At 44.5% G+C, this 27,244-nt stretch overlaps 1 protein-coding gene across 4 annotated transcripts in view; it reads right to left on the bottom strand.

Annotated features, from left to right (window-relative positions):
* The window catches only part of GALNT18 (polypeptide N-acetylgalactosaminyltransferase 18), a 253,671-nt gene that overhangs the window by 37,165 nt on the left and 189,262 nt on the right, over positions 1–27,244 (bottom strand). For all 4 annotated transcript variants that reach the window (XM_073578383.1, XM_073578381.1, XM_073578382.1 and 1 more), the window contains exons 4-6: positions 8,026–8,209; positions 6,195–6,392; positions 5,000–5,114 (exon numbers count right to left, since the gene is read on the bottom strand). In XM_073578383.1, coding sequence (XP_073434484.1) covers positions 5,000–5,114; positions 6,195–6,392; positions 8,026–8,209 — 497 coding nt within the window. The remainder of the gene's footprint in view (positions 1–4,999; positions 5,115–6,194; positions 6,393–8,025; positions 8,210–27,244) is intronic.

Below are 27,244 nucleotides of genomic sequence, written 5' to 3'. Positions count from 1 at the left end.
CGGGACTTGGGTGCTTTCCAGGGTCCCTGGTGCTCCGCAGCAGCTTACAGCGCGGTCAGGAGCACTTTACAAGCTGTCTCGCAGCCATCGGCCTCCAGTCTGAAGGGCTCCAGTTCCAGAACAAGCCGGGAGCCATCTGCACGGTGGGACGGCTGCCATGTCCATGGATAACACGGGGAGTGGGCCGAGCGCGGAGACGGGTACACATACTAATGTGGCCGAGGAGAAAGCCCCCGCACTATACCGTCACCTACCGAGCTGCGCTCTTCCCTGAAGAGCTGACGATCCAATGATTGGAGAACAGAACGTCCATGTATCTAAGCTTATCATGGGTGATACCGCCTCCTGAGCCACTGTATCTAATCCTTTGTGATGCTATTAGCTTCTCCTGTGTGAGAAGCTTAGATACATTGTCTTGTGACATCTCACAGTAGAAGCTGACAGTATCACATACGACAGGATTAGATACAGTGGCTCAGGAGACTATAGCACATTATTGGCTTAGATACACTGACTTATCGCTTTCATGTGTGATCTCTTCTGAGTATGTATCTAAGACCATCACGTGTGGTACTGACTGCTGCATCTAATCCGATCCCATGTAATCGTCTGAGTGACAATGTGCAGTGTGTGCTCTCTAGGAACTGAGCCAGCAGGGGGCAGCAAATAACTCGAGCAGAATAGTGATTACAGCTCTTGATGTGACTGGAGTATAGGATCTGTAACATTCATTAGGCCTCATTCACAAGTCAGTTACTTTTATGGTATGCAAAAAAAAAAAACACCACACAGGACCATTATTCACCAGTGGTGGAAAAAAATAAACGGCAAAGCTTCTCCTACTTCCTAGAATGCTAATCACGGACTGTACACGGTGGCATCGATGTCCGTTTTTGATCAGACACACGGTCATATGAGCCCCAGTGACAATAATTACTACGTGTTCTACCCGCGAAAACCGGCCGTGTGAATGAGGCCTTAAGCTGCAGAACCGGTGGAGCTGAACCTTGTCCGTCACTCCTCTGCTCGCTGGATCGTATTTGCTCTCCGTGTTTCTGGTCAGTTGTGTTTCTCTGCCCGTGCGACCAGTCTGTGTAAAGCAATAGAAAAGTAAAAAAATGGGATAAAATCCCCAGGACCCAGGGACGGCTCGTCATCTGCACAGAGCATCAATGTGGCAGCGCCGGCCAGGACGTGGCGCTCATTGCGCTCGCTCCCATTCTCTGGTTTTACTGATCGATCATTACACGAGAAAACAAGGAGCATTTCCATTATGGCATAAAATGATAAACCCGTCAGACATGGGACGTATACGTCGAGCGCCAGGAATTCCTCCGGTGTCTATCAGGAGCGGCAAGGCGCTCTATTCCCCGAGGGGCAGCCATGCCTGTAGGAGGGCAACTACATTGGTAAAGGAGCGGGTAGTTACAGCCGTGATTTGTAGCGATCTATGCGGCCACCGTAATCCCATGCACTGCAGCAGCTGAACGGATTTTTATTATTATTATTATTTATTTATATAGCGCCATTGATTCCATGGTGCTGTACATAGATTACAGATGTCCCTTACAGCAAACAAACTTACAATCACAGACTGATACAGAGGAGAGAGGACCCTGCCCTTTCGGGATTACATGCTACAGGATGGTGGGGAAGGAGACAGTAGGTTGGGGAGGTTGCAGCAGCTCCAGTAGTGGTGAGGCGGTAGCTCCAGTAGTGGTGAGGAGGCAGTGGGGATCATTGCAGGCTTTAGGCTTTCCTCAAGAGATGGGTTTTCAGGTTCTGTCTGAAGGATCCGAGTGTGGTTGATAGCCGGACGTGTTGGGGCAAAGAGTTCCAGAGGATGGGGGCTATTCGGGAGAAGTCTTGGAGGCGGTTGGGTGAGGAGCGAATAAGTGTGGAGGAGAGAAGGAGGTCTTGAGAGGACCGGAGATTACATGAGATTATACTCCTGGGATTTTTCCACAAATTTTTTGACATTTCATTGGATCATGAGTCTTTTTGTACAAAAAAAAAAATAAGGTTGTAAAATAGCTTACATTTAAGCAGCATTTCTGATTTTTGCACACAATTCATGAACCTTGTGCGCCATTTTGAAAAAACAAAGAGCAAAAAAGTCAACGAAAAATACCACAATACCAGAAAAATAAAGAGAAATGGCTAAAAAACAAACAAAAACCTGCAAATGATCAATCGGCCCAAATTTTCCCTGCTGGTCCTGACCACCTACGTGCAGTAAGCGGAGCTGTATGAACTCTGCATGTCTCTCAACTCTTTCTTGGGAAAGGAGGTAGCTATCTCTTAAGAAGTTGCTGCTTCTGCCTCTTGGTCGCCTGAAGTCCATTCGTAAGCCCCTCATACACGTTAGACCAGAGTTGGCGGAGCCCTTCGATATTGATGGGTTCAGACAATGATCTAATGTGAACAGGGGCACCAGGTGACTGATGATTGGGAGTAATGTTGTTTGGGCATGTCTAATTTTTGACAATAGCGTGGTTTTCTATAATAAAGCCACCAAATGAAACGTGGGCAGCGCTCCGCCAAATGAGCGCCCGTTTACAGGATGCTCAGCTGAGAAAGTGGTAGGTCGAATGATCGGCTGAAGCGTGGTTCAGCCAGCAGCCATCTAATGTATCACAATGTGGAGATGTGGAGAGAAGATTTGCAGGACCCTGGTCGTTGGGCTAGACCCTTGTATACCTCTTCCTACCTACTGGGATCCTTGGCGCCTCTTCTGATTACTAGACCCCGGAAAATGTTGTGTCTGTTATGCTGCAACAACCATCTTGAGCCGGATCAACTCATCCAAAGTGGCACCGGGGATCTCGGAGGAGGTTTCCAGGGTCTCTGCCCATACGACCAACGTGGCCGCTGGACTGAGGTCCTGAATATCTTTTTGGTCAACCCGGCAAATCAAACATTCCAGATCCATAACTGGAGGAAAAGAAACTTTGGTCCCTGGGTTGATCACAAACAGATGGAGCAGAGTCCAGTGTCCTCCATGACACCCGGCCCGGAGCCGTTACTGTGAAGAGCTGTTATACATGAAGTTGAGACACTTTTCTGTTTTGTTACTTTGTGTCATGCTCAGGTTTGTGAATAATTTAAAAGGCTGTAACGTAACAGATGGTCCAACGCAAGACAAGCGTTCCGTCCCGGAGAGTCGCGCTCGCTGCATGCACCGCATATTTAATCAACGCCGAGAGAAAGCCGCTGTGCGATCTAAATGCGAGAAGCCACGTTAACTAGCAGTAAATCAGCGGCACGGGCGAGGGCTGAGCAGGTGTTACTATCAGTAAACCCGACGCACGCGCCATCGCCACCGAACGATAAGTACAATCCCGCCGCGTGACAGGCAAAGCGCGGCCGAGTCCCCGAACCGCAGCATATGTGCAGCTCAAAGATGACAGCTGCTGATAACGTAGTTAGAGGGGGAATGAATCGGGCGCGGCTCCGGTAACCGCTGGATTTTAATTTTCTCTTACAAGTCCCGGGAGGACGATGAGGATTGTCATTAGGAACATGTAATCATACAGGGAAATCATACCGTGTGCTTAACGCTAAGTAACGGTTCCTATCGATCGGCGCTGTCAAGTTTTAAAACTCATCGTGGATTAAGTCATAAACTAATGAATGCTGGTGGTTGGAAAGGCGTAGGCTGCCGGATAATAGATCCTTTATCTATTAAAGGGACCAGGCGACTTTAGCGCTACTGCTTTTCTAAAAGAGCGATCCAGCTCTGCTCAGGCATTTCCTAAAGATCTCCATCAATAGCGAATTACCGACACATCAGTACTAAAGGGGTTGCCCATTACTCGGACAACCCTCTCTCAATCAGAATGTATGCCTCCAGTATAATATTATCTATACTCGCCTCCATTGCCAGCGACATTTCAGTGATGTCACGCCATCCCTGAGCCCAATCAGCGCTAACTTCATTCCCCCTGATAAGTCAGACATTGTAAAAGTGACAGCAGCAGCTCCTCTTTCACTTCTTTATGAGGTCTGATTCATCCAAAGGTGATGGGGTGAAGTTAGCACTTATTGGGCACAGGGATGGCATGACATAACGACCCAGAATCTGACCTTCAGTCTTCGCTCTGCCTCCCGCACCTCGTAGCAGTGATTTACATGCGCCAGAATGGTGATTATATCTGGTAATTAATAAGATACGAGCAATGTGGGGGCCAGCGAGATGATGAATGTGCGCTCCGGTTGTATATTATCTCATAAGTTCCTGGGGGATTCGGAAAACGGATTTTAGATTTGTGGATGAAGCAGAATTGGTCCCTTAAGAATGAAGGAAGGGAACGTACACTATATTTCACGGCAGCGAGAAGATCTCAAAGTTGTCAGTGCGATATTCCAATTCACGCCCCGTCCCTACAGTGCAGGGTGGTGTCTCAGGCGGCAGCCACAGAAGTTAGCTACTTCCTCCCTCACTCTTGCCACCATTCTACTACATTCCCCCACAGGATGCCTCAAAGAACCCCATGAACGAGAGCTGGTGAAGGCAGGAGGACTTTTTTCTTACCTGGGCATGTAACTGAGTAAAGCGTGTCCTCTACAAGCAGAGGAACCATATCTCACCATCATCATCACAGACTGGATTCTTTTGTGTAAGAGCAGTTGTAGTGCTTGATCAAGTTCTAGGTACTAGATTTCCGGAGAAGACGGGTTTATTCAGGGATTTATCCTGATTGCATATTTGGGGGTCAGAAAAAATGTTGCCTCTCCCCCCTTCCTCCTCCAAAAAAAAAAAAAATTGGACCTGCCTCATAGGAATTGTTGCCTTCCCCTGACTAAAAATGGTAATGATATAGGTTGGACTAGACTGACAGTGGCATACTAGCACCAGGACTGACAGCCAGGGGGAGTTAATAGAGGGAGAATAAGGAGCCTATGGGTGACCAGGTGACCGGGCAAGCAGCACCATGAAATGTCAGATAGCTACTTCCTGAAGACAGAAACATATAAATGAATGAGATTCATTTCTTACCCGGACTCCCAGCTCCACGTTCTCTCCTCCGTACACTTCCATCCCTTCATCCAGGAGACCAATCTCTTCAAAGTACAGTCTGTCTACGATGAAACAGCCAATCAGTGCGGGGCTTCTAAAGCAAAAAGCAAACAGAACAATGGACACTTAACCTCCGACAACTCCATCTCCACATTGTGTACACATGGACATGACTGTCCCCACTTAGAACATTGCAGTCTGCAGCCGCATACCCCCACTCTGCTGCGCTGCATTTTGGGAGATAGAGGGTTTGTGGTCATTGTGCTTCAGCTACTTTATTTAAGAGTAAAAAAAAAAAAAATCTCACAAAGCAACACAGCGAGTCATAGAACAGGTGTAGGAAAACCGGTAGGTCCGGCGTACTGAGAGCCAACAGATGGAAAGCCAAATTCTAAGTCAGATTTCAATGCAAATGGAATAGAATACTGTCTCAACTCTGTTGTTGAGTGTCCCGGGACCATGGTCTCCTTCCCTGTCCCTAACGCTAGGTGGCGCCCTAGCTCGCCCTGTTCCCCAGGTTACTTCTGATGGTGAAGACGTCGGGGCCATGTACCTTGCCTCAGCTTCTAAATCTGCCCTCCGTCTGAACCCTTTACGCACCCAGGGAAGAGGGGAGTAGTAGTATACCGTAATACACTAACCAGATTAACAAGGTAATGCGAACAGGGATAACGAAAAATACCAAACATACAAATACACACCCGCATATAACTGAAGAATGGACCGGGACTGGAGGATGGGGTAAAACTAAAGTAGGAGCAGAAAGGGAATTATCACACTCACAAAACCAAACAATAGTCACGGATACATCCAACATACACCTTCTCATATAACCACTAACACCTATTCTCCAAGCCACACAGCATAAGTTAGCTCTGACAATGTGTAAAGGACCCAGATTATATCGGCGATGGGAGTGGCTAACAGTGCGCAGCTGAGAGCCTTAGCTCCAAGAGCTCTCAACAGAGCAGAGTAACCCCTGCACTGCCCAAAGACACACTGTTTAATAAAAAGGGGAAGTGCTTCTATTCAGCTCAGGAGTAGGAGAAACCAGACGCTGCAGTCTTCTGGCTCCTCGCTGTCGTGGTAAACCCATGACAAATACGCAATGAACGCTGGAAAACCTCAGCAGAGTGAACATGTCACACAAGGGGGAGGAGGGGACCTATAGTACCTGATGGGTGCAGTCACATTCTCCATCTTCCACCAAGATTTTGGAGGGTTCAGATATCGACACCATAATTCCCAGTCGAATCCCTGAGCAGACAGAGGATATTCTTCAATTTCAAAATTGTCGTATTTGATGTTGTCAAAAGATGGAGATATAATGACTTTCCGATTCTCCTGGATCCTGCTCAGCACCGGCTCCGCCCTGGAGAAAGAAGGAGAAGATTCAGGGTCCAAACTGGACACCACGTGCTGCAAAATCACTACAAGTAGGTGGCATTTACAGAATTGGCAGCTGCGTGCTGATTCTGAAATACTTTGTACATTTTTACACTACTCCCAACCAAAGCTGCATTCACATTTCTGTTGGCTGCTACATGGTAATATTGGCCAAGATCTCCTAGCGCCCCGCTTTATAGTGCACTGTATCATGGGAGTATTAAAAACAACACACCAAACTACTGTGCAAACACCACACCTTCTTTAAGGGCAGTTTCACACGTCCAGATAATTCCGGTACCGGAAAAACCAGTACCGGAGCTACCCGTGTGTCCGTGTGCATACGGAGGTCATCCGTGTGCTATCCGTATGTCCGTGTGTACCAGCCGTGTGCTGTCCGTATGCTGTCCGTGTTTTTGAAATATTTTTAATGTTAACCCTTTGATTTTTAAAAACGCACACGGACAGCACACAGACAGCATCCGTGTGCGGTACGTGTTTACACGGACCCATTGACTTGTATGGGTCCGTGTGATCCGTGCTGTTGCACAAAAACGGACATGTCAGCGTGTTTTGCACACGGACACACGTTCCATGAAAACACGCTGACATCTGCATAGACACATTCATGAGAATGTGTCTACGTGTGTCAGGGTCTCCCGTACGTGAGAAAACTGTCACTACACGTACCGGAGACACTGACGTGTGAAACTGCCCTAAGCCTGAGAGCTAACAGGAAAACAGCAGAATTATAAACGCAGCTCCAGGTGGAACTTGAGTTTACAATTAATTAATAGAAATGAAATATAAGACACAAAGGATATATCTATTTTCATCCCAATCCCCATTACAACTCATCATGGGTTGCCTATTCTCTAGAAAGGCAATTTACGGCATATCTTGCTCTAAATGGTAACCAACCATCTGATGAGACTGAACCCCAACCTCCTGGGAGTGGAGAAAACACCGTATCATAGTTCTCCGCCAGCCTCTTTTTTTCTCCCTTTTCATTGCTGCCTCCGTCGTCTAATGGATATTTTATTGCACTTTATACATCTTCGTTTTGTAAATTGGTTTAGAAAGGATTAAAAAGTGTAGGAATCCCTGAGAATTCAACCTTTGAACACCAGAATAATTCACTTGTAGCCCGTTTCATTAATCGCATTTGTGGGTTTTTTTGCGCTTTTGATGTTTTTGCTCTTTTTCTTGCATCAAATTGATCCTTACACATGTGCCTTTTTTAGGTTTATTTTATATTTTCAACTGATTTCTTTTTTTTGCCACTGAGGACGGGGTTTATGTTTTCCATATGTTTCCGCCTCATTCATAACGTTTTCCCACCCCGCCTGAAAATCTTGAAAAATTTTTGCAACAAAAAAAAAAAAAAAAAAGTCATTTCTGACTTTGACCATATATGTGCATCATGATAATGAATGTGGCACAAAAAGAGTCAGCAACTACCACGAGCAAAAAGAAAAGGGCCTTAAAGGACTGATTCATCATTTGCAGGGTATATTTTCAATGCTATAATCTCTGTTTTCATGATCTCTGCTACCAGTCAATGAATGAAAACTTTGTGCCAATGACAGGTGATGGCACATGCGACATCTGGCACTTACCATCCCACGCTAAACTCAACATGAGCATCGAATAAAGCCACAACCGGAGCCGTCGCAGCTCGCCACCCGCTGACTCTCGATCGAATGAGCCCCTCCTGCTTGCTGTGGCGGACCACCTTAATAAATCCCGATTTCTGAGCGTTCACATCATCCACGTACTGCGCCAATTTCTCCTTCAGCTCCTCTGTAACAGAAACAGAAAGATGGTTACATGATGGCTCGTCCATCACACTGACACACATCATCGCCTTCCCCCGCCATGGCATATGTCGCAGTCACGGAGCCCCATCTGCCTTGTATGGGGCTCATCTATAAATACATTTTCATCCGGCCGTTTATTAGTAAAATGTAAATGTTATAGGCGCCGGGAACATTCCTGAGCTGCGGACTCCGTTACAATGTTGCATCCTCCTGGGAGAACACAACAAGACGAGATACATTGTAATGTAAAATGTCTATAAAGTATGATGTTTTCTGTAACCTTCAAGAATCCTTCATTCTATGAGAAAGTAGCCTGTCAGCTTTTGCAGCCCCCTCCCTGTGCCCCCCCTAGCAGCTGTGTGTGTACAGCTATCTGCCTGCATCTGAAACCTGATACCGGGCATTTCCTCTCGAAGCCTTCTCCTCCTTCCCCCCCCCCCCTGCACAGCCAAGGGAAAGCATTTCTTTTGTTCTCAGACAGGCCGAATAAAAAGTATGAGAGATATTAAACTAAGCTAGCATGGGCCCCGGTCATGGCAGAAAAATGAAACGGACATTTCTGTGATCTGAGTGGACCCGGCTTCGCTACGGAAGCTCCTGCGAGGTTCTCGGACCTCCAGAAATTGAGCTATGGATTGCTCCCAAATGGAATGCCTTAATCATGGCATGCTTGGTGTTAGTGGATTCTATTCGGTAAATCATAAAACAATGATGCCCTATGTGTGTTGGTACGGGCTTTTCTTGTTTAGATATAGTTATTCTAAGTTTTGTAGCCAAATCATAACTTGGAGAAAGGGGGATGGACCTCACCAGAACGCCCATTTCGTGAGGTCACAGACCCTAGGCTATAAGGTATTCCCTACCAAATTCCAGTCAGTTGGAGCTGGAGTTCTGATGCTGAACAGACCTACCCCATGTCTTGGGATGTTTGGTTGCAGCCCATCCCCCGAGCCACATGGTCTGCCTAATACCACCTAAGCACATGTGTTACCTTTCTGCCTTTTAATCCTTTTGTTTTATACTGCATTGTACATATTTAATGTCTCAACTTTATAACAACTTTTATCTATGTAATCACCGCCCATTTGAGGAATAAATGATAAAATTATTCAGTCTGCCTCCATGCTCTAGGAAACGAACTATGCGCCTTTTTTTAGATAATCGCTACTAATTTGGGGGTTGCCACGGACCCTCTTAATTAACTCTCTGATTAAGTAAAGCGTGGCTGGTGGCAGCGTGGTGTGTGCGGTTGGTTAGGCTGGTTGGCAGTCCGGAAGGGTCTTATATTGCTGGATGAGTGGTTGAGGCCACTGCATTGATAATTTCCTTACTGCAGTAATAGTCTAATTGGCCGTGCACAACAAGCAGCCCTTCCGGTGACTAATTATCCTAGGTGCAGTACCCTGAATGACCTGAGGGTAAGGGGGGCGCCGGAGAGCTGCGAGTTCCAAAGTGGAACTGAGAAAGTGGGATATACATAAATCCCCGCAGTTCTTGGAAGGTTGTTAGCAGTGGTGGGGCACCCAAAATACCCCCCTGCGATAAATTGTTAGAGCGAGATTAGCTTGCTGTGTTTTGGTCACATGGTGCCAGTGGTGGGATAACTAAGATAAGCCCCCACTGTGCCTGTGATAGCCGTGTGCCGGCAGTGCGTCGCCTCCCTCCGTCCGCCGACAAACCCGCGTCAGTGGTGGGATCGTGGCGTATTGGTGGCACCGATCGTGCTGTTCGTCACATACATCTTATACCATACATGAGAACGCAAGTGTAGCGTAAAATGTTCTTGACAACGAGTCGTGTATATCATATAAGATCGTCTCATTGTGGAGCTTCTCCCATTATCACTGAGACACAATATAACAGAGCAGAATATGAATAATTTGTGTTAGCGAATTACTAAGCTGAATAAATCACAAATGTACTGCTCACTACAAGAAATTTAGTATTTTTAAATAAACAAAGATTACAAGGTAACAAAGATAATGGATATATATGTACTGATCCTGAGTGACATCCTGTATTATACTCCAGAGCTGCACTCACTGTGTACATACATTACATTACTGATCCTGAGTTAAATCCTGTATTATACCCCAGAGCTGCACTCACTATTCTGCTGGTGCAGTCACTGTGTACATACATTACATTACTGATCCTGTACAGATCCTTAGTTACATTCTGTATTATACCCCAGAGCTGCACTCACTATTCTGCTGGTGCAGTCACTGTGTATATACATTACATTACTGATCCTGTACAGATCCTTAGTTACATTCTGTATTATACCCCAGAGCTGCACTCACTATTCTGCTGGTGCAGTCACTGTGTACATACATTACATTACTGATCCTGAGTTACATTCTGTATTATACTCCAGAGCTGCATTCACTATTCTGCTGGTGCAGTCACTGTGTACATACATTACATTACTGATCCTGAGTTAAATCCTGTATTATACCCCAGAGCTGCACTCACTATTCTGCTGGTGCAGTCACTGTGTACATACATTACTGATCCTGTACAGATCCTTAGTTACATTCTGTATTATACTCCAGAGCTGCACTCACTATTCTGCTGGTGCAGTCACTGTGTACATACATCACATTACTGATCCTGAGTTAAATCCTGTATTATACCCCAGAGCTGCACTCACTATTCTGCTGGTGCAGTCACTGTGTACATACATTACATTACTGATCCTGTACAGATCCTTAGTTACATTCTGTATTATACCCCAGAGCTGCACTCACTATTCTGCTGGTGCAGTCACTGTATACATACATTACATTAGTGATCCTGAGCTACAGTACATCCTGTATTATACCCCAGAGCGGCACTCACTATTCTGCTATTATATGTAACAGCCAACACATCGGTGAACAGGCGCTCCCTGTCTTAGTTTAGTCCCTATAATGCTGGGGATGGGAAGACATTTTTCCCAGCTGTATAGAGGAAATTGCCCAGAATGTAAGTCACCAGTGTACACACTTTGCAAATGCTGTATAAGAAAGCAATGCTGGGGTATTTCTGCTCTGAAGCCTGTAGTATTGAGTCTGCAGGTCTGGAGTATAATGTAGACTATTAATTGGGATCAGAAAGGTCACAATGAATCATCTAAACAGGATACAATAGTAACCATATAAGTTTTACAAACTTTAGCTCAACGCCAATAGCAACAAGTGAAATTGTGAATGCAGCTTTAGAGGTGACTAGAGTACAGGACATGATGTATTGTGAGAGCAGTACAACATCCATTATAAGTTTATGCTTAGGACATACAACACTGCCCTTCGCCTCTCCAAACAAACCTATTTCAACACCCTCATCACCTCACTGTCCAATAACCCGAAACGTCTCTTTGACACTTTTCATTCTCTACTCAACCCAAGAGTACAGGCCCCAACCACGGAGCTCCGAGCTGACGATCTGGCCAATTACTTCAAAGAAAAAATTGACCAGATCCGACAGGAAATTACCTCCCAATCCCCTCATACCATGCACTGTCCTCCCTCCCCCACTGCATCTAGCTCACTCTCTGATTTTGAACCAGTCACAGAAGAAGAAGTAAGCAGGCTCCTTGCATCTTCTCGCCCAACCACTTGCATCAGTGACCCATTTCCGTCACATCTACTCCAGCCCCTTTCCCCTGCTGTCACCCCTCACCTAACTAAAATATTTAACTTCTCTCTCTCTTCTGGTATCTTTCCCTCCTCATTTAAAAATGCCATCATACATCCACTACTTAAAAAACCATCCCTCGACCAAAACTGTGCCGCTAACTATAGACCTGTCTGTAATCTTCCCTTCATCTCTAAACTCCTGGAACGCCTGGTCCACTCCCGTCTTATCCGCTATCTCTCTGATAACTCTCTTCTCGACCCTCTCCAATCCGGTTTCCGCTCCTTACACTCTACTGAAACTGCCCTCATTAAAGTCTCTAATGATCTAACAGCTAAATCAAATGGTCATTACTCCATGCTAATTCTCTTGGATCTCTCTGCAGCATTCGACACTGTGGATCATCAGCTCCTCCTCACTATGCTCCTTTCCATTGGCCTCAAGGACACTGTTCTCTCCTGGTTCTCCCATCTCTCTGACCGCTCCTTTACTGTATCTTTTGCCGGTTCCTCCTCCTCCTCTCACCTTCCCCTTACTGTTGGGGTTCCTCAAGGATCAGTCCTAGGCCCCCTTCTCTTCTCCTTGAACACTGCCCCTATTGGTCAAACAGTAGATTTGGTTTCCAGTACCATCTCTATGCTGATGACACCCAATTATACGCTTCTTCTCCTGACATCACGTCAGCCTTTCTAGAAAACACCGGTAATTGTCTAAATGCTGTGTCTAACATCATGTCCTCACTATATCTGAAACTGAACATGTCAAAGACTGAACTCCTTGTGCTTCCTCCCTCTACAAATGTACCTATACCCCACATTGCCATTTCCGTGTGTGGTTCCACTATTACTCCCCAGCAACATGCCCGCTGTCTTGGGGTCATACATGACTCCGAGCTTTCCTTTGCCCCCCACATTCGATCACTGGCTCGCTCTTGTCATCTGCACCTCAAAAACATTTCTAGAATTCGACCTTTTCCTACTTTTGACTCTGCAAAAACTCTTACTGTTTCTCTTATTCATTCTCGTCTCGACTATTGTAACTCTTCTAATCGGTCTCCCTCTTACCAAACTCTCCCCCCTCCAATCTGTCTTGAATGCAGCTGCCAGGATCATATTCCTCGCCAATCGTTACACCGATGCCTCTACCTTGTGCCAGTCATTACACTGGCTACCCATCCACTCCAGAATTCAGTATAAACTTATTACCCTCACCCACAAAGCTCTCCATGGCTCAGCACCACCCTACATCTCCTCCCTGGTTTCAGTATACCATCCTACCCGCGCCCTCCGTTCTGCTGATGACCTGAGGTTAGCATCCTCAATAATCAGAACCTCCCACTCTCGTCTCCAAGACTGTACATGTACTGCGCCAATTCTTTGGAATGCACTTCCCAGGTCAATATGAGTAGTCCCCAATCCCCACAATTTTAAGCGTGCCCTGAAAACACATTTATTCAGACTGGCCTAACGCCTCAACACATTAACCTAATCTATCCCTGTGTGGCACAGCCAAAAGTTTTACCATAACCAGGTTCCCCACATCATGTTCCCACATGCTTTATGCATCCATTAGCCCTCTGCATCTGTACTGTTACACACTTAACATTATGGCTGGTCCATACAATCAAGGCAACTGTTAAGCCCCCGTTACACATAGCGATATCGCTAGCAATATCGCTGTAACATCACTGGTTTTGTGACGTAGTAGCGATATCGCTACATGTGACACTTACCGACGACCGGCTCCCCCGCTGATTATCGCTGATCGCGTGAGAACGTCCTGGGCCGTTTCAGCAGGAAGCCCAGCAGGAAGCTGACGACGAGCGACGCGTGGAGGCAGGCGGGAGGACGTCAGGATCGCCGCGTCTCACAGGTAAGTAGAGACCCCCGACCCCTGCGATGTCGCTGGTGAGATCTGCCTGTGTGGCAGCTCACTAGCGACCACTTAGCGATGCACCAGCGATCCATATCGTTGTCGGGATCGCTGGTGCATCGCTTAGTGTAACGGTACCCTTACCACCCACCTTTCGTGTCTACCTCTTTCCTCATAGACTGTAAGCTTGCGAGCAGGGCCCTCTTTCCTCTTGGTACTTGTTATGAGCTATGTGATTATTGTTATGCTGTAATGTCTACTGTCTGTACAAATCCCCTCTGAAATGTAAAGTGCTGCGGAATATGTCGGCGCTATAGAAATAAAATTTTTTATTATTATTGTATGTAGACTGAGACTAAGGACCTAGAATGTTGTTATAAGATGGAGCTCCCCTTTAAGAACAGTCGCCCCCTTTGTAGCGAGTGAAGCTCTGATTCGCGGATTCCTATAATACACGCGCGGCACATTAGTAATTTACTTTCTGTGGTGTTTGCTCATTTACATAGAACAGAGACAATAACTCGGCAAAACATTGTCTAAATGCAAAGTTTCCGTCCGCCCGTCCCATTCACCGCAGAGAAAATAAAGTGTTTTATCGTCTAGATTTTTTGTTAGAAAGTAATAGAAGAAAGAAGATGCAGAAAACTGCGCTCGTCTCATTAATGGCTCCTGCGAAATTCACCCAAAATGAACCTTTCCCTGGGCAGATAATTTACACCAGAGAATGTGATAATGGCGCCACCGGCTCACGATATCACCCGGATTATTCTTCTCCTCGCTGATGCGGGACATTTCTGTCTCGTCCTCTGATGCTTTGGTTCTAGGGCACACTCGCCTTTTCCTCCATAACTAGTAAAAATTGGGTAATCCAGCATAGCGGATGAGCGGAAGTCCAGAGACACACACAAGGATTCCGCCTCCTCCTCTGACAGGTCAATCCAAAATACATGGAGATCCCATCTTGTGGAGATGTCATTAAGAGCTTCTCCCACCACCATGGACATCCCAACCAAAAATCCACTTGACAATATTAGCTGGGAGATACGGTAAACTTGTGCAGAATGGAAATTGGCAGCGAGCAGAGATCTTGAAAGTTGAAAAAAAAAAGTGGCTGACAAAGAACTTTGATTGGCCGCACTATTCTACTTGCACGATTTTTATCCTGTAGAGCGCCACAGGAGGTAACTTTAATACCAGCACCATGAGGGGCCTTCAGCAGTTCTTTTCTTTTGTCCTTCTGGTTGGTCTTCATTTTTTCCTTACTTTTATTCTTTCTTTTCCACTTTGTTACATTCTTTTCCATCCACCCTTATTTTCGTCTTTTATTTCTCCCATGTTAATTCTTTCCTTCCAGTCTTCATTGTTTCTGTTCTTCATCAGTTCCCTGCTTCCTTCTTTCATTCTTCAAGCTTTCCTTTATTCTTTTAGCCTTCACTCATTCCTTTGTTTCCTTCTACCATTTATTATTTTGTAACTTCAATCTTTCTTCATTCTCTCCCTCTGTCCATCCTCATTTCATTATTCTGTCCTTCCATTCTCCTTTCTTCACTTCAACCCTACGTTATACATTACTTCCCTTATGGTTTCCTTCCATTCGTCATTCCTTCCTTCCTTGTTTCCTTTCATTCTCTCCTTTCGCAACTGAATCTTTCCTTCATTATTATTTCCTTCATTGTTTGTTATATTTTCCTTCCTTCATTCCCTCTGTCCATCCTCATTCACTTCATTGTTCTGTCCTTCATGCCTCCTTTATACATTACTTCCCTTGTGGTTTCCTTCCATTCTTCATTCCTTCCTTCCATTCTCTGTCTTTCCTTTCTCCAATCTCTCCATTCCAATCTTTATCCTTTCCTTCTGTTCTTCATTCATTCTTTCTTTGCTTCCTTTCTTCATTCCCTTCTTCCTTTCTGTACAACGCCTGAACGTCTCCGCAGCATTAATTCTGTGTACAGAACGTTCTGGGAGAAGAATAAGGCGTCTGATTTATAATTGTTTTTGCTCCTGGAGAAGTTCCTTCATTCACTTTGAACAAAGCCGATCAGATATGAACCTGCAGCAATAAAAGCGGCCGCGATCCTCAGCGCTAATTAGGATGCAGAACTTGATTGTTCTCCTGTCACCGACACAGAGCGGAGAACAAACTTCCAAGAGATGAAAGTTGTGCAGATCCCCCCCCCCCCCCCCCCCCCCCCCCCCACTTCAACTGCAAATTAAAAGCCTCATCAGAAACAAGTTGTAAAATAAAATCTATACCTGAAAAAGCTGGATGACAGGCAATATGGCCAGTCTGACAGCCATGATAAACGCTGCCACTCTAGAAAAGCTGAGCCCTGCGTTCCCTGCATCCGCGGATCTCCTTGGCCGGCAGCAGAGGGTTTAAATGTCAGGTCTTCAGATTGTTCTGATCAAACAGTTTGAGATTTCTTCTGCCAAGAGACAAGAAGACATCACAGCGATCGCCGGCTGCCTCTGACATCTGCTCCGGTTCTACTCCCTCCGAGTCTGTCCAGCTTTAATCAGGACGTCACGATCGGGACAGCGAGCAGCGAGAAGCAGATGGTAACACTAACGCAATTCACATTAACAGCACTCAACGTAAACCATCACAAGAAGCCAAAGCTGCAGACCCTCAACGAGATACAGAACTAAAGCTGCTGCAGGTGCCTATGGTGTAGCTAAGAACTTCACTGCATAGAAACAATCAGATCTGACTAACGGGAAACTTGTGCTGCATCCAATTATTGCAAGCTAGTGTTCCCTGGTATCAGCCCCCTATGTACAAGAATATAACTACTATAATACTGCCCTCTATGTACAAGATTATAACTACTATAATACTGCCCCCTATGTACAAGAATATAACTACTATAATACTGCCCCTTATGTACCAGAATATAACTACTATAATACTGCCCCCTATGTCCAAGAATATAACTACTATAATACTGCCCCTTATGTACAAGAAAATAACTACTATAATACTGCCCCTTATGTACAAGAATATAACTACTATAATACTGCCCCTTATGTACAAGAATATAACTACTATAATACTGCTCCTATGTACAAGAAAATAACTACTATAATACTGCCCCTTATGTACAAGAATATAACTACTATAATACTGCCCCTTATGTACAAGAATATAACTACTATAATACTGCCCCTTATGTACAAGAATATAACTACTATAATACTGCCCCTATGTACAAGAATATAACTACTATAATACTGCCCCCTATGTACAAGAATATAACTACTATAATACTGCTCCACTATGTACAAGAATATAACTACTATAATACTGCTCCACTATGTACAAGAATATAACTACTATAATACTGCCCCCTATTTACAAGAATACAACTACTATAATACTGCCCCCTATTTACAAGAATACAACTACTATAATACTGCCCCCTATTTACAAGAATACAACTACTATAATACTGCCCCCTATGTACAAGAATACAACTACTATAATACTGCCCCCTATGTACAAGAATACAACTACTATAATACTGCCCCCTATGTACAAGAATACAACTACTATAATACTGCCCCCTATGTACAAGAATACAACTACTATAATACTGCCCCCTATGTACAAGAATACAACTACTATAATACTGCCCCCTATGTACAAGAATAAATAATAATAATCTTTATTTTTATATAGCGCTAACATATTCCACAGCGCTTTACAGTTTGCACACATTATCATCACTGTCCCCGATGGGGCTCACAATCTAAATTCCCTATCAGTATGTCTTTAGAATGTGGGAGGAAACCGGAGTACCCGGAGGAAACCCACGCAAACACGGGGAGAACATACAAACTCCTTGCAGATTTTGTCCTTGGTGGGATATAACTACTATAATACTGGCCCTATGTACAAGAATATAACTGCTATAATACTGCCCCTATGTACAAGAATACAACTACTATAATACTGCCCCCTATGTACAAGAATATAACTACTATAATACTGCCCCTATATACAAGAATATAACTGCTATAATACTGCCCCTATGTACAAGAATATAACTACTATAATACTGCCCCTATGTACAAGAATATAACTGCTATAATACTGCCCCTATGTACAAGAATACAACTACTATAATACTGCCCCCTATGTACAAGAATATAACTACTATAATACTGCCCATATATACAAGAATATAACTGCTATAATACTGCCCCTATATACAAGAATATAACTACTATAATACTGCCCCTATGTACAAGAATATAACTACTATAATACTGCCCCTATGTACAAGAATATAACTACTATAATACTGCTCCTATGTACAAGAATATAACTACTATAATACTGCCCCCTATGTACAAGAATATAACTACTATAATACTGCCCCTATGTACAAGAATATAACTGCTATAATACTGCCCCTATGTACAAGAATATAACTACTATAATACTGCCCCCTATGTACAAGAATATAACTACTATAATACTGCCCCTATATACAAGAATATAACTGCTATAATACTGCCCCTATATACAAGAATATAACTACTATAATACTGCCCCTATGTACAAGAATATAACTACTATAATACTGCCCCTATGTACAAGAATATAACTACTATAATACTGCCCCTATGTACAAGAATATAACTACTAGAATACTGCTCCTATGTACAAGAATATAACTACTATAATACTGCCCCTATGTACAAGAATATAACTACTATAATACTGCTCCTATGTACAAGAATATAACTACTATAATACTGCCATTATGTATAAGAATATAACTACTATAATACTGCCCCTATGTACAAGAATATAACTACTATTATACTGCTCCTATGTGCAAGAAAATAACTACTATAATACTGCTCCCTATGTAAAAGAATATAACTACTATAATACTGCCATTATTTATAAGAATATAACTACTATAATACTCCTCCTATGTACAAGACTATAACTACTATAATACTGCTCCTATGTACAAGAATATAACTACTATAATACTGTCCCTATGTACAAGAATATAACTACTATAATACTGCTCCTATGTACAAGAATATAACTAATATAACACTGCTCCTATGTACAAGAATAACCACGATAATTCTCCTCTCAAGCATTAAAATCCTTTACCATATTATATAGGAGAAATATTTTTTCTTTGCGTCCATAATCTTAGTATTCTTAGAGGAGCGAGGGAAGGGAAGTGACAACTTTATCAAGACATTTCTCTGTGTGAATGCACACCTATGCATTGCACTTAAACATTTAATATGGCTCAATTTTTGGGGTTTGGTTATTTTTTTGTACAAATAGGGCAGTGCCTCCCTTTTTTGGGCTGTTCTTTTGTCTATATGGCTTTCCAGGGACAGGTGTCTGAACAGTTGGGCCTCAGGTCCTTCTCTGCCCTTATCTATTTGTATGTCTGCCGATACATAGTGAGATGAACTACAACAGTTAGGTACGGTCCCCTTGTCACGGTGGGACAGTTTTTACTTTTTTTTTTTTTTTAACAAAATAATGTTAATTAACCATTTACATGTAACATTACTATTTATTTACTTATTTAAAAGGTATTTGCTCATTGTCTTTTTATCTTAGATTTGACTCATTAAAGGGCTCGACTTCTGGCCAATCACATCTAATCTGAATAAACATACAGCTGCTTCTCACAAAATTAGAATATCATCAAAAAGTTCATTTATTTCAGTTCTTCAATGCAAAAAGGGAAACTCATTAAAGTTATTACAGACTCGGTGATGTATCGCACGTGTTTATTTCTGTTAATGTTGAGGATTATGGCTTACAGCCAATGAAAACCCAAAAGTCATTATCTCAGTAAATTAGAATTAACAAAAAACTGCAAAGGCTACTGCAGCGATTAAAAAGGTCCCTTAGTCTGTTTCAGTAGCTCCACAATCATGGGGAAGACTGCTGACTTGACAGATGTCCAGAAGGCAGGCACTGACACTCCACAAGGAGGGTAAGCCACAAAAGGTCATTGCTGAAGAAGCTGGCTGTTCACAGAGTGCTGTATCCAAGCATATTAATGGAAGGTTTAGTGGAAGGAAAAAGTGTGGTAGAAAAAGGTGCACAAGCAACCGGGATAATCGCAGCCTTGAAAGGATTGTTAAGAAAAAGCCATTGAAAAAATTGGGGGAGATTCACAAGGAGTGGACTGCTGCAGGAGTCATTGCTTCACACCACACACAGACGTGTCCAGGACATGGGCTACAAGTGTCACATTCCTTGTGTCAGCCACTCATGACCAAAAGACAACGCCAGAAGTGACCTACCTGGGCCAAGGAGAAAAAGAACTGGACTGTTGTCAGTGTCCCAAGGTGTTTTCAGATGAAAGTAAATTTTGCATTTCATTTGGAAATCAAGGTCCCAGAGTCTGGAGGAAGAGTGGAGAGGCCACAACCCAAGATGCTGGAGGTCTACTGTGACGTTTCCACAAACAGTGATGGTTTGGGGAGCCATGTCATCTGCTGGTGTAGGTCCACTGTGTTTTATCAAGACCAAAGTCAGCGCAGCCGTCTACCAGGACATTTTAGAGCACTTCATGCTTCCCTCTGCCGACAAGCTTTTTGGAGATGGAAATGTCATTCTCCAGCAGGACTTGGCCCCTGTCCACACTGCCAAAAGTACCAATACCTGGTGTAAAAACAACAGTATCACTGTGCTTGATTGGCAGCAAACTCGCCTGACCCTATCCCCATAGAGAATCTATGGAGTATTGTCAAGAGGAAGATGAGAGATACCAGACCCAACAATGCAGACAAGCTGAAGGCTGCAATCAAAGCAACCTGGGCTTCCATAACCCCTCAGCAGTGCCACAGGCTGATCGCCTCCTGCCACGCCGCATTGATGCAGTAAAATTTAAAATGAGCCCGGACCAAGTACTGAGTGCAATTACTGAACATACACTTCAGTAGGCCAACATTTCAGATTTTAAAATCATTTTTCAAGCTGGTGTTATAAAGTATTCTAATTTACTGAGATAATGACTTTTGGGTTCTCACTGGCTGTAAGCCATAATCATCAACATTAACAGAAATAAACATGTGAAATAGATCACTCTGTGTGTAATGATTCTATAGAATATAGGAGATTCACTTTTTGTATTGAAGAACTGAAATAAATTACCTTTTTGATGATATTCTAATTTTGTGAGAAGCTCCTGTATATAACATCAGCTGTAATGCAGCAGATGGCACAATACCGAAAAGGTGCCAACTAAATATAATGCGCCGCCATGATGACGTCAGGGCTCCGGCTGTGATATGTGACTGCCACAAACATTATCAGTCCCTGAAATTCTCGGTGACATCCAGGCTGATGGGTGGCGGTAACAGAAGAGGAGGGCCACTATTTTAATGAGACCTCCTCACTTCATAGGAGTCGTCAGTGCTGTTAGTAGAGCGCACCGAGCGGTAATCCCCCTCCACCTCCGCCATCATCACAGAACACGGCGCCTCTTCAGCGCGGCGCTCACTCTGACACTCGCAGACAGATCTGTGTTGGTTTTCTAAAGAAACAAACAATTTTACTCAGGAGCTGAAAATTCAATTTTCTGGCAGATTAGCTTGTCAATTTATTCCTGGTGTTTGGCGAGCAGCGCGCTGCAATGTTCATGCATCATGTAAGAATGCCGCAAGGACGATCTACAGGGAAGACTTCATACATCGCTCCTGATGACGAGGAGGCGATGGGCCATGAGAGCATCAAACCGCAGCCCCTGTAATCCTCTGTGTGAGGCCTGCGAGTCGTATAACGGAATTATCTGCGCTATGGGCGGCACATCAGCCGGTGGCAGCATCTACGCGTCTTACAGGTGGCAAAACACATTCCCGCTTTGTAAAAATGGAGTATACAACTTTCTTAAATCCTCATGTCCCTATTCATTATTTTGCCTTTTTTCCATGTAATTTTTGGTGCTTTTCTATTTTCATTTTTGCGTTATTTTTTTAAAGTCTATTTTAGTTGGGCTCAACAGTTTTTGTTTTTTTTTGGATAGTGACTGTGGGCACGGGTAAGGGGTATCCAGATATTTTTGGCCAATTCATGAATTGCAACATTTAAAGGAAGCCATAAAGTTTTTGGGCGCATATACTCCCTTCCTCCTCACTGTCACCATCCCCACAATGATATTATGTATGGCTATAGTTTATGTACAAGTTTTGCAACACTTTAAAAAGGAACAAATACCGTATTTTTCAGACTATAAGACGCACTTTTTTCACCCAAAATTTTGGGGGAAAACGGGGGTGCGTCTTCTAGTCAGAATGTACGGTACTTACACTTAGCGTGGTGGCAGCAGGAGTCGGGCGATTCTTCCGGTGGTCCTTGTGCGGCGGTGCTCGGTGGTGTCGGGGGCTCCGGCGACATTTTCTGAAAGCCAGGAGCCCCACACTTCTACTGCCTCAATGCTGTGGCCACCGGGAAAATGGCTTCCGGAGGCGGTGCATGCACAGATTGAGGTCTCGGCTCCTGAGATCTCGTTGCCGAGATTTCAATCTGGCCTCCGGTAAAATGGCGCATGCGCCGCCGGAGGCAGACATTTTCCTGGAGGCCACAGCATCGAGGCAATAGAAGTGTAGTGGCTCAGGGCTTCCAGGAAATGTCGCCGGAGCCCTCGGCACCACCCGCCCCATCATCGCCCTGCAGCGTTGGACATCAAAAAATGTCGCCGGAGCCCTCCACATCACAGAGCACTGCTGCACCAGGCTGGGATGGTTGAGAGATCAATCGCCCCGACGCGTCAGACCACCAGAAGAATCGCCCGCCTCCTGCTGCCAACAGCGCTGCTGTTGCGCCCCCCCCGGTAAGCTGAATTCAGTACTGTGAGACAGACCCCCTTTTGACGCATTAATTTTATTTCCCCATTTCCTTCTGAAAATTTGGGGTGCGTCTTATGGTCCAGTGTGTCTTATAGTCTGAAAAATACGTTAACTTTCTTGCAGTAAGTCCCAAAAAAAAGTTTAAAAACGGGAGGCACTGTTTTGTTTCTGTGCAAAATTCACGATCCACTTGTGCCACTTTAATGAATGCGGACCAACAAAAAAAATAGGTAAAATAGCATGTAAAAGTTTGGGCACCCCTGGTCAAACTTACTGTTATTGTGATGATGAAACAATCTCGAAAAGGACTAAAGTTACACATTTCTTTTGCATTTTAGGCGAAAAAAAGTCATTATTTTTCATTTTAAAAATTACAAAAGGGAAAATGGGCTGATGCAAAGGTTTGGACAACCTTGGAGATTCGTGTGCTCTGATAACTTTGACCAAGATTTCAGACGTTAATTAGTCTGATAGAGTTATGGCTTGTTTACCATCATCGTTAGGAAAGGCCAGGTGATGCAAGTTTCCCAGCTTTATAAATGTAATAACATGGACGCCAGGGGGTAGCCTCATTAGCCGCTCCAGTACTCACTGTGCTGGAGGCTGCTTCATCCCTGGTATGTTGTTCACTCCTGGGGTTCAAAACACTAGAGGCAGAGGCCGGAATAACTTTGAACAGTTCAACTTTATTTTCCTCAGGATAGTACTCTTGACACGGTACCAACAATACATCTTCTACAGCAGCTCCTAGCTTCTTCAGCTACACAGGAGTGGACTACAAAATGACAACGGAACAAGGAACCCGGTGAAAACGGCACTTTGACCTCTCTTTCTGCGACCGACTTCAGCCCACAAAAGTACCCGTCTACTAGGTCATCCACCCCCTTTTGGTGATCCTGTCCGTGCACTCGGCTGATGGACCACTCTACTACTTGATCAGCTCCCACACTCTGGCTGTCATCTCCACAGGGACTCTTCTGCTGTACACCCTGTCTCAACAGCTTCCAGATACAGGCTGACTTCTCCACAGACTGGCTTCACTGTCACAACAGCTTCCAGATACAGGCTCTGTAGGCTCCCCAGTGGCTCTCCCACTAGCTCATCAGCTCCCAGTCTCAGGCTGACGGCTCCCCAGTTGCTCTCCCACTGGCTGCTGCTGTAGGCAATACACTCCACTTCTGCAACTGCAGCGCGGCGTAGGACACTGCCGCTCGACGACAAAGCAGAAAGCAAGCGCGATGTCGGACGCTAGCGTAGCGGTGCGGTGAGCACAGTGGCTTAAGGCTTGCCACTGACTGGCGCTGACTGCGAAACTAATTCCCTATCCACATGCGTAATATCAGAGGGAAACGGTTTCAAATGAGTCAGTCACCAGAATCATGCATCCGTCACCATTCACACATAGCAAGTATACACTATACTAGCGCATGGCGGAGCGGCCATGCGCGCTTTTTATAGCCGTGCAGGACCTTCCAGATCTCCGAGATGGACCAATGAGATCTGGGACAGAACCTGGGCACATGACTCCCAATCTCCAGTGGGAGATCGTCTCGTGAGCATGCCCAGAAGGAGCACAGAGGAACTTAGTCTCTGGAGCGGTCTGTTGCAAAGTAATCTTCTCTGCAGTAGATGGGCAGCAGGAGACCGCAGAATGTGAGGCTCTGGATTCCTGCAGAGCAGACGCAGAAACCTGACGCCTAACAGAAGACAAAGCAACATTTCAGTGAGAGCTGCTCATAGGATTGCTAGAGAGGCAAATCAGAACCCCCGCTTGACTGCAAAAGACCATCACAAAGATTTAGCAGACTCTGGAGTTGTGGTACATTGTTCTACTGTTCAGAAAAACCTGCACAAATATGGCCTTCATGAAAGAGTCAAAAAACTAATAGCAAAGCCAAACGAGGACTAAAAATCCTCCAAAAATACAGCAGAAACAAGGGCAGCACCGCTTACCTGCCCAGGTCTTTGAACAAATGCACTACAGGATGCAGCCAATAGAGCAAAGATTTTGCAAAACACAGGTGTAAAATACTAAACAGACAGCCACTCACCACCTACCCATTCATGGAGGGGGTGACTGCTGAGTATACATTTGCACAATAGAGGCCTGTATAGGGTGCTGTTTACATTCAGGTAATGCATAGTGTCTGGTTCTCAGCCTATTAGTCTCGCCCCTACTATTCGATTAGGCGGGCTGGCCAGCACTCTCTAAATGCATCCCATGTGAACACCCCTGTATACAAGACCCAAAAGTGCTGGGCTTGGCTGCACCCAGAAAAATAAAGTGCACAAAATACATATCTTCATGGAAGAGTCATCAGAAGAAAGCCTCTCCTGCATCCTCACCATAAAATTCAGCATCAGAAGTATGCAAAAGAACATCTGAACAAGCCTGATGCATTTTGGAAAGAAGTCCTGTGGGCTGAGGAGGTTAAAATAGAACTCTTTAGCAAAAATGATCAATGGTATTTGTGGGGAAAAAATGGCACAGAATTTCAGAAAAATAACATCTCACCAACCATTAATCACGGCGGTGGATCAATCATGCTTTAGGGTTGTGTTGCAGCCAATGGCACGGAGAGAGGGAAGAATGGATTCAATGAAAGTTCAACCAATTCTTGATGAAAACGTCACACCATATGTAAAAAAAAAAAAGCTGAAGGTGAAAAGAGGATGGCTTCTACAAATAATATTCTGCATAAATAATAATGATTCTACATACACTTCAAAATCCACATTAGACATCCTCAATAGGCGCAAGCTGAAGGTTTGCAATGTCCCTGACAGTCCCCTGATCTTCGTGAACATCATTGAAAATCTGTGGCTAGACCTCAAAATAGCATAAGATGCAAGACGACCCAGGAATCTCAGAACTGGAAGAATGGACGAAAATCCCTCAAACAAGAACTGAAAGACTCTTGTCTGGCTGCAAAAAGTGTTTACAAGCTGTGATACTTGCAAAAGGGAGTACTACAAGGTACTAACCATGCAGGGTGCCCAAACGTTTGCATCAGCCCATTTTTCATTTTGTAATTTTTAAAATGTAAAAGACCAAAATATATATATATTTTTTTTTTTTTTTGGGGGGGGGGGCTAAAATACAAGGAAATGTGTCATCTGTAACGTTAGCCCTTTTGGAGATCACTTAATCTTCAACTTGCTTAACTGTTCACAATAACAGTAATTTTGACCAGGGGGGCCCAAACTTTTACATGTCACTAGATCAAGGAGCAGAAGAGTGGCTGCACTGTATAGAACTGTAGCAAACACTCAGCTGCGAGAAGTCTTGGGGCAGTATGGGCTGTCGGATGGATTTTTTGGCCATTGTCCGTTACACGTGAGTGACCTGATTGGCAGATGATCATCATCAGTCACTCTGTGTAAGCCCACAGGTTGCTCTTGTAGGAACGGGGTTAAGTGGCTGCCAAATAACTCTGATGCAGCTGGTTTCCATCTCCAGGAGCACCCAGCTTTCCCGGGCTCATGAACTCATCGTACTACATGGTTTTATCTTCCATGTCAGCAAGGACCCCTGGACGGCCAGACTGATCTCAGGAATTTAGGAAAGTTGGGTAATCCTCTTCCTGCAAGGGGTTAATCTATCCACTGCTCATGTTCCTTGTGCGAGTCGGTCTGTGCGAGTCGGTCATTACCTCGGACCCTCTTGTTTTAGCTCATTATGTAAATCAGTCAGATGGCGACAGAGAACCGGAATCAAATAGCGGCTACCTGGAAGAGACATCTCCTAAAATCTCTGTGCAGATGCCAAAGAAAGCTGGGTGGCGGATGTGGATGGAGATTAATTCATTAATTCTGGGATCTCAGAAATGTGAGGATTGTCTACCCCCACCCCAGATCAGACTGGACCCTCCGTGCGCCGCAGCGATGGCGGCTTGGCTCGTAGTCTGGATGAAGCCGCTTGTTTCCACTGGCGCTTCTGCCGGCAATGGTTTATAACTAATGCGGACAAAGACTGAGAGCGATCTAGAAAGAAAACGGACTGGACGGTGGAATTTATTAGCACTAGTGCAGGTTTATGGAGGCATTTGCCGCAACGATTGGACGCTTTAATGGCATTTTGCATGAAAATGTGAAGAGGAGATTCTGGTGGTGAGTTTTTAGGACTCTGGGGTCTCTTATGACAAATTAGCATTACAACTTTCCAGTAGTAATATAAAATTCCAATTCTCCAGCACGCTCGGGTTATACCGAGAAATTCCATGTGTTGATGGAAGTTTTTGCATCAGGATCCTTAGAATGTTTTAGAGCCGAGATTTCAGAGACCTTCTCTTACTGCGGCATTCACGATCAGAGCCCAGCGCCCGATTATCAAGTTTATTTGTATCATAACATGACGGAATAACAGACGGCAATATTTCATTGAGCGGCGGCAGTAATTGGTCTGCAATAGATCGTTCTTCTGAGCTGCCCTCGCCGCGTCTGAGCACATCTTATTCCAGAAGGTCCAGCGGAAAATAAAAGGCAATTTATCAACGACAAGGAATATTGTTATCATCAGCCATATTGTATCCACCGAGGCCCAAGACGAGCGGAGACCACGCAGAGCCGACAGTGCGGCTGCAACCCGGCCAAGACTCCGCGCATGGAAGAAAACATCCTCCTCTAGTCTGTACTCGATATATTAGTCAGTTGTTTAGAAGAAATATAAACCTCCATGCTT

This window comes from Dendrobates tinctorius, unplaced genomic scaffold (assembly GCF_039654945.1).
Source record: "Dendrobates tinctorius isolate UK_male_01 unplaced genomic scaffold, ASM3965494v1 ptg000059l, whole genome shotgun sequence".
Lineage (NCBI taxonomy): Eukaryota > Metazoa > Chordata > Amphibia > Anura > Dendrobatidae > Dendrobates > Dendrobates tinctorius.
The sequence above is the reverse complement of the archived record's forward strand: the minus strand, read 5'-3'. Positions and strand labels throughout refer to the sequence as shown.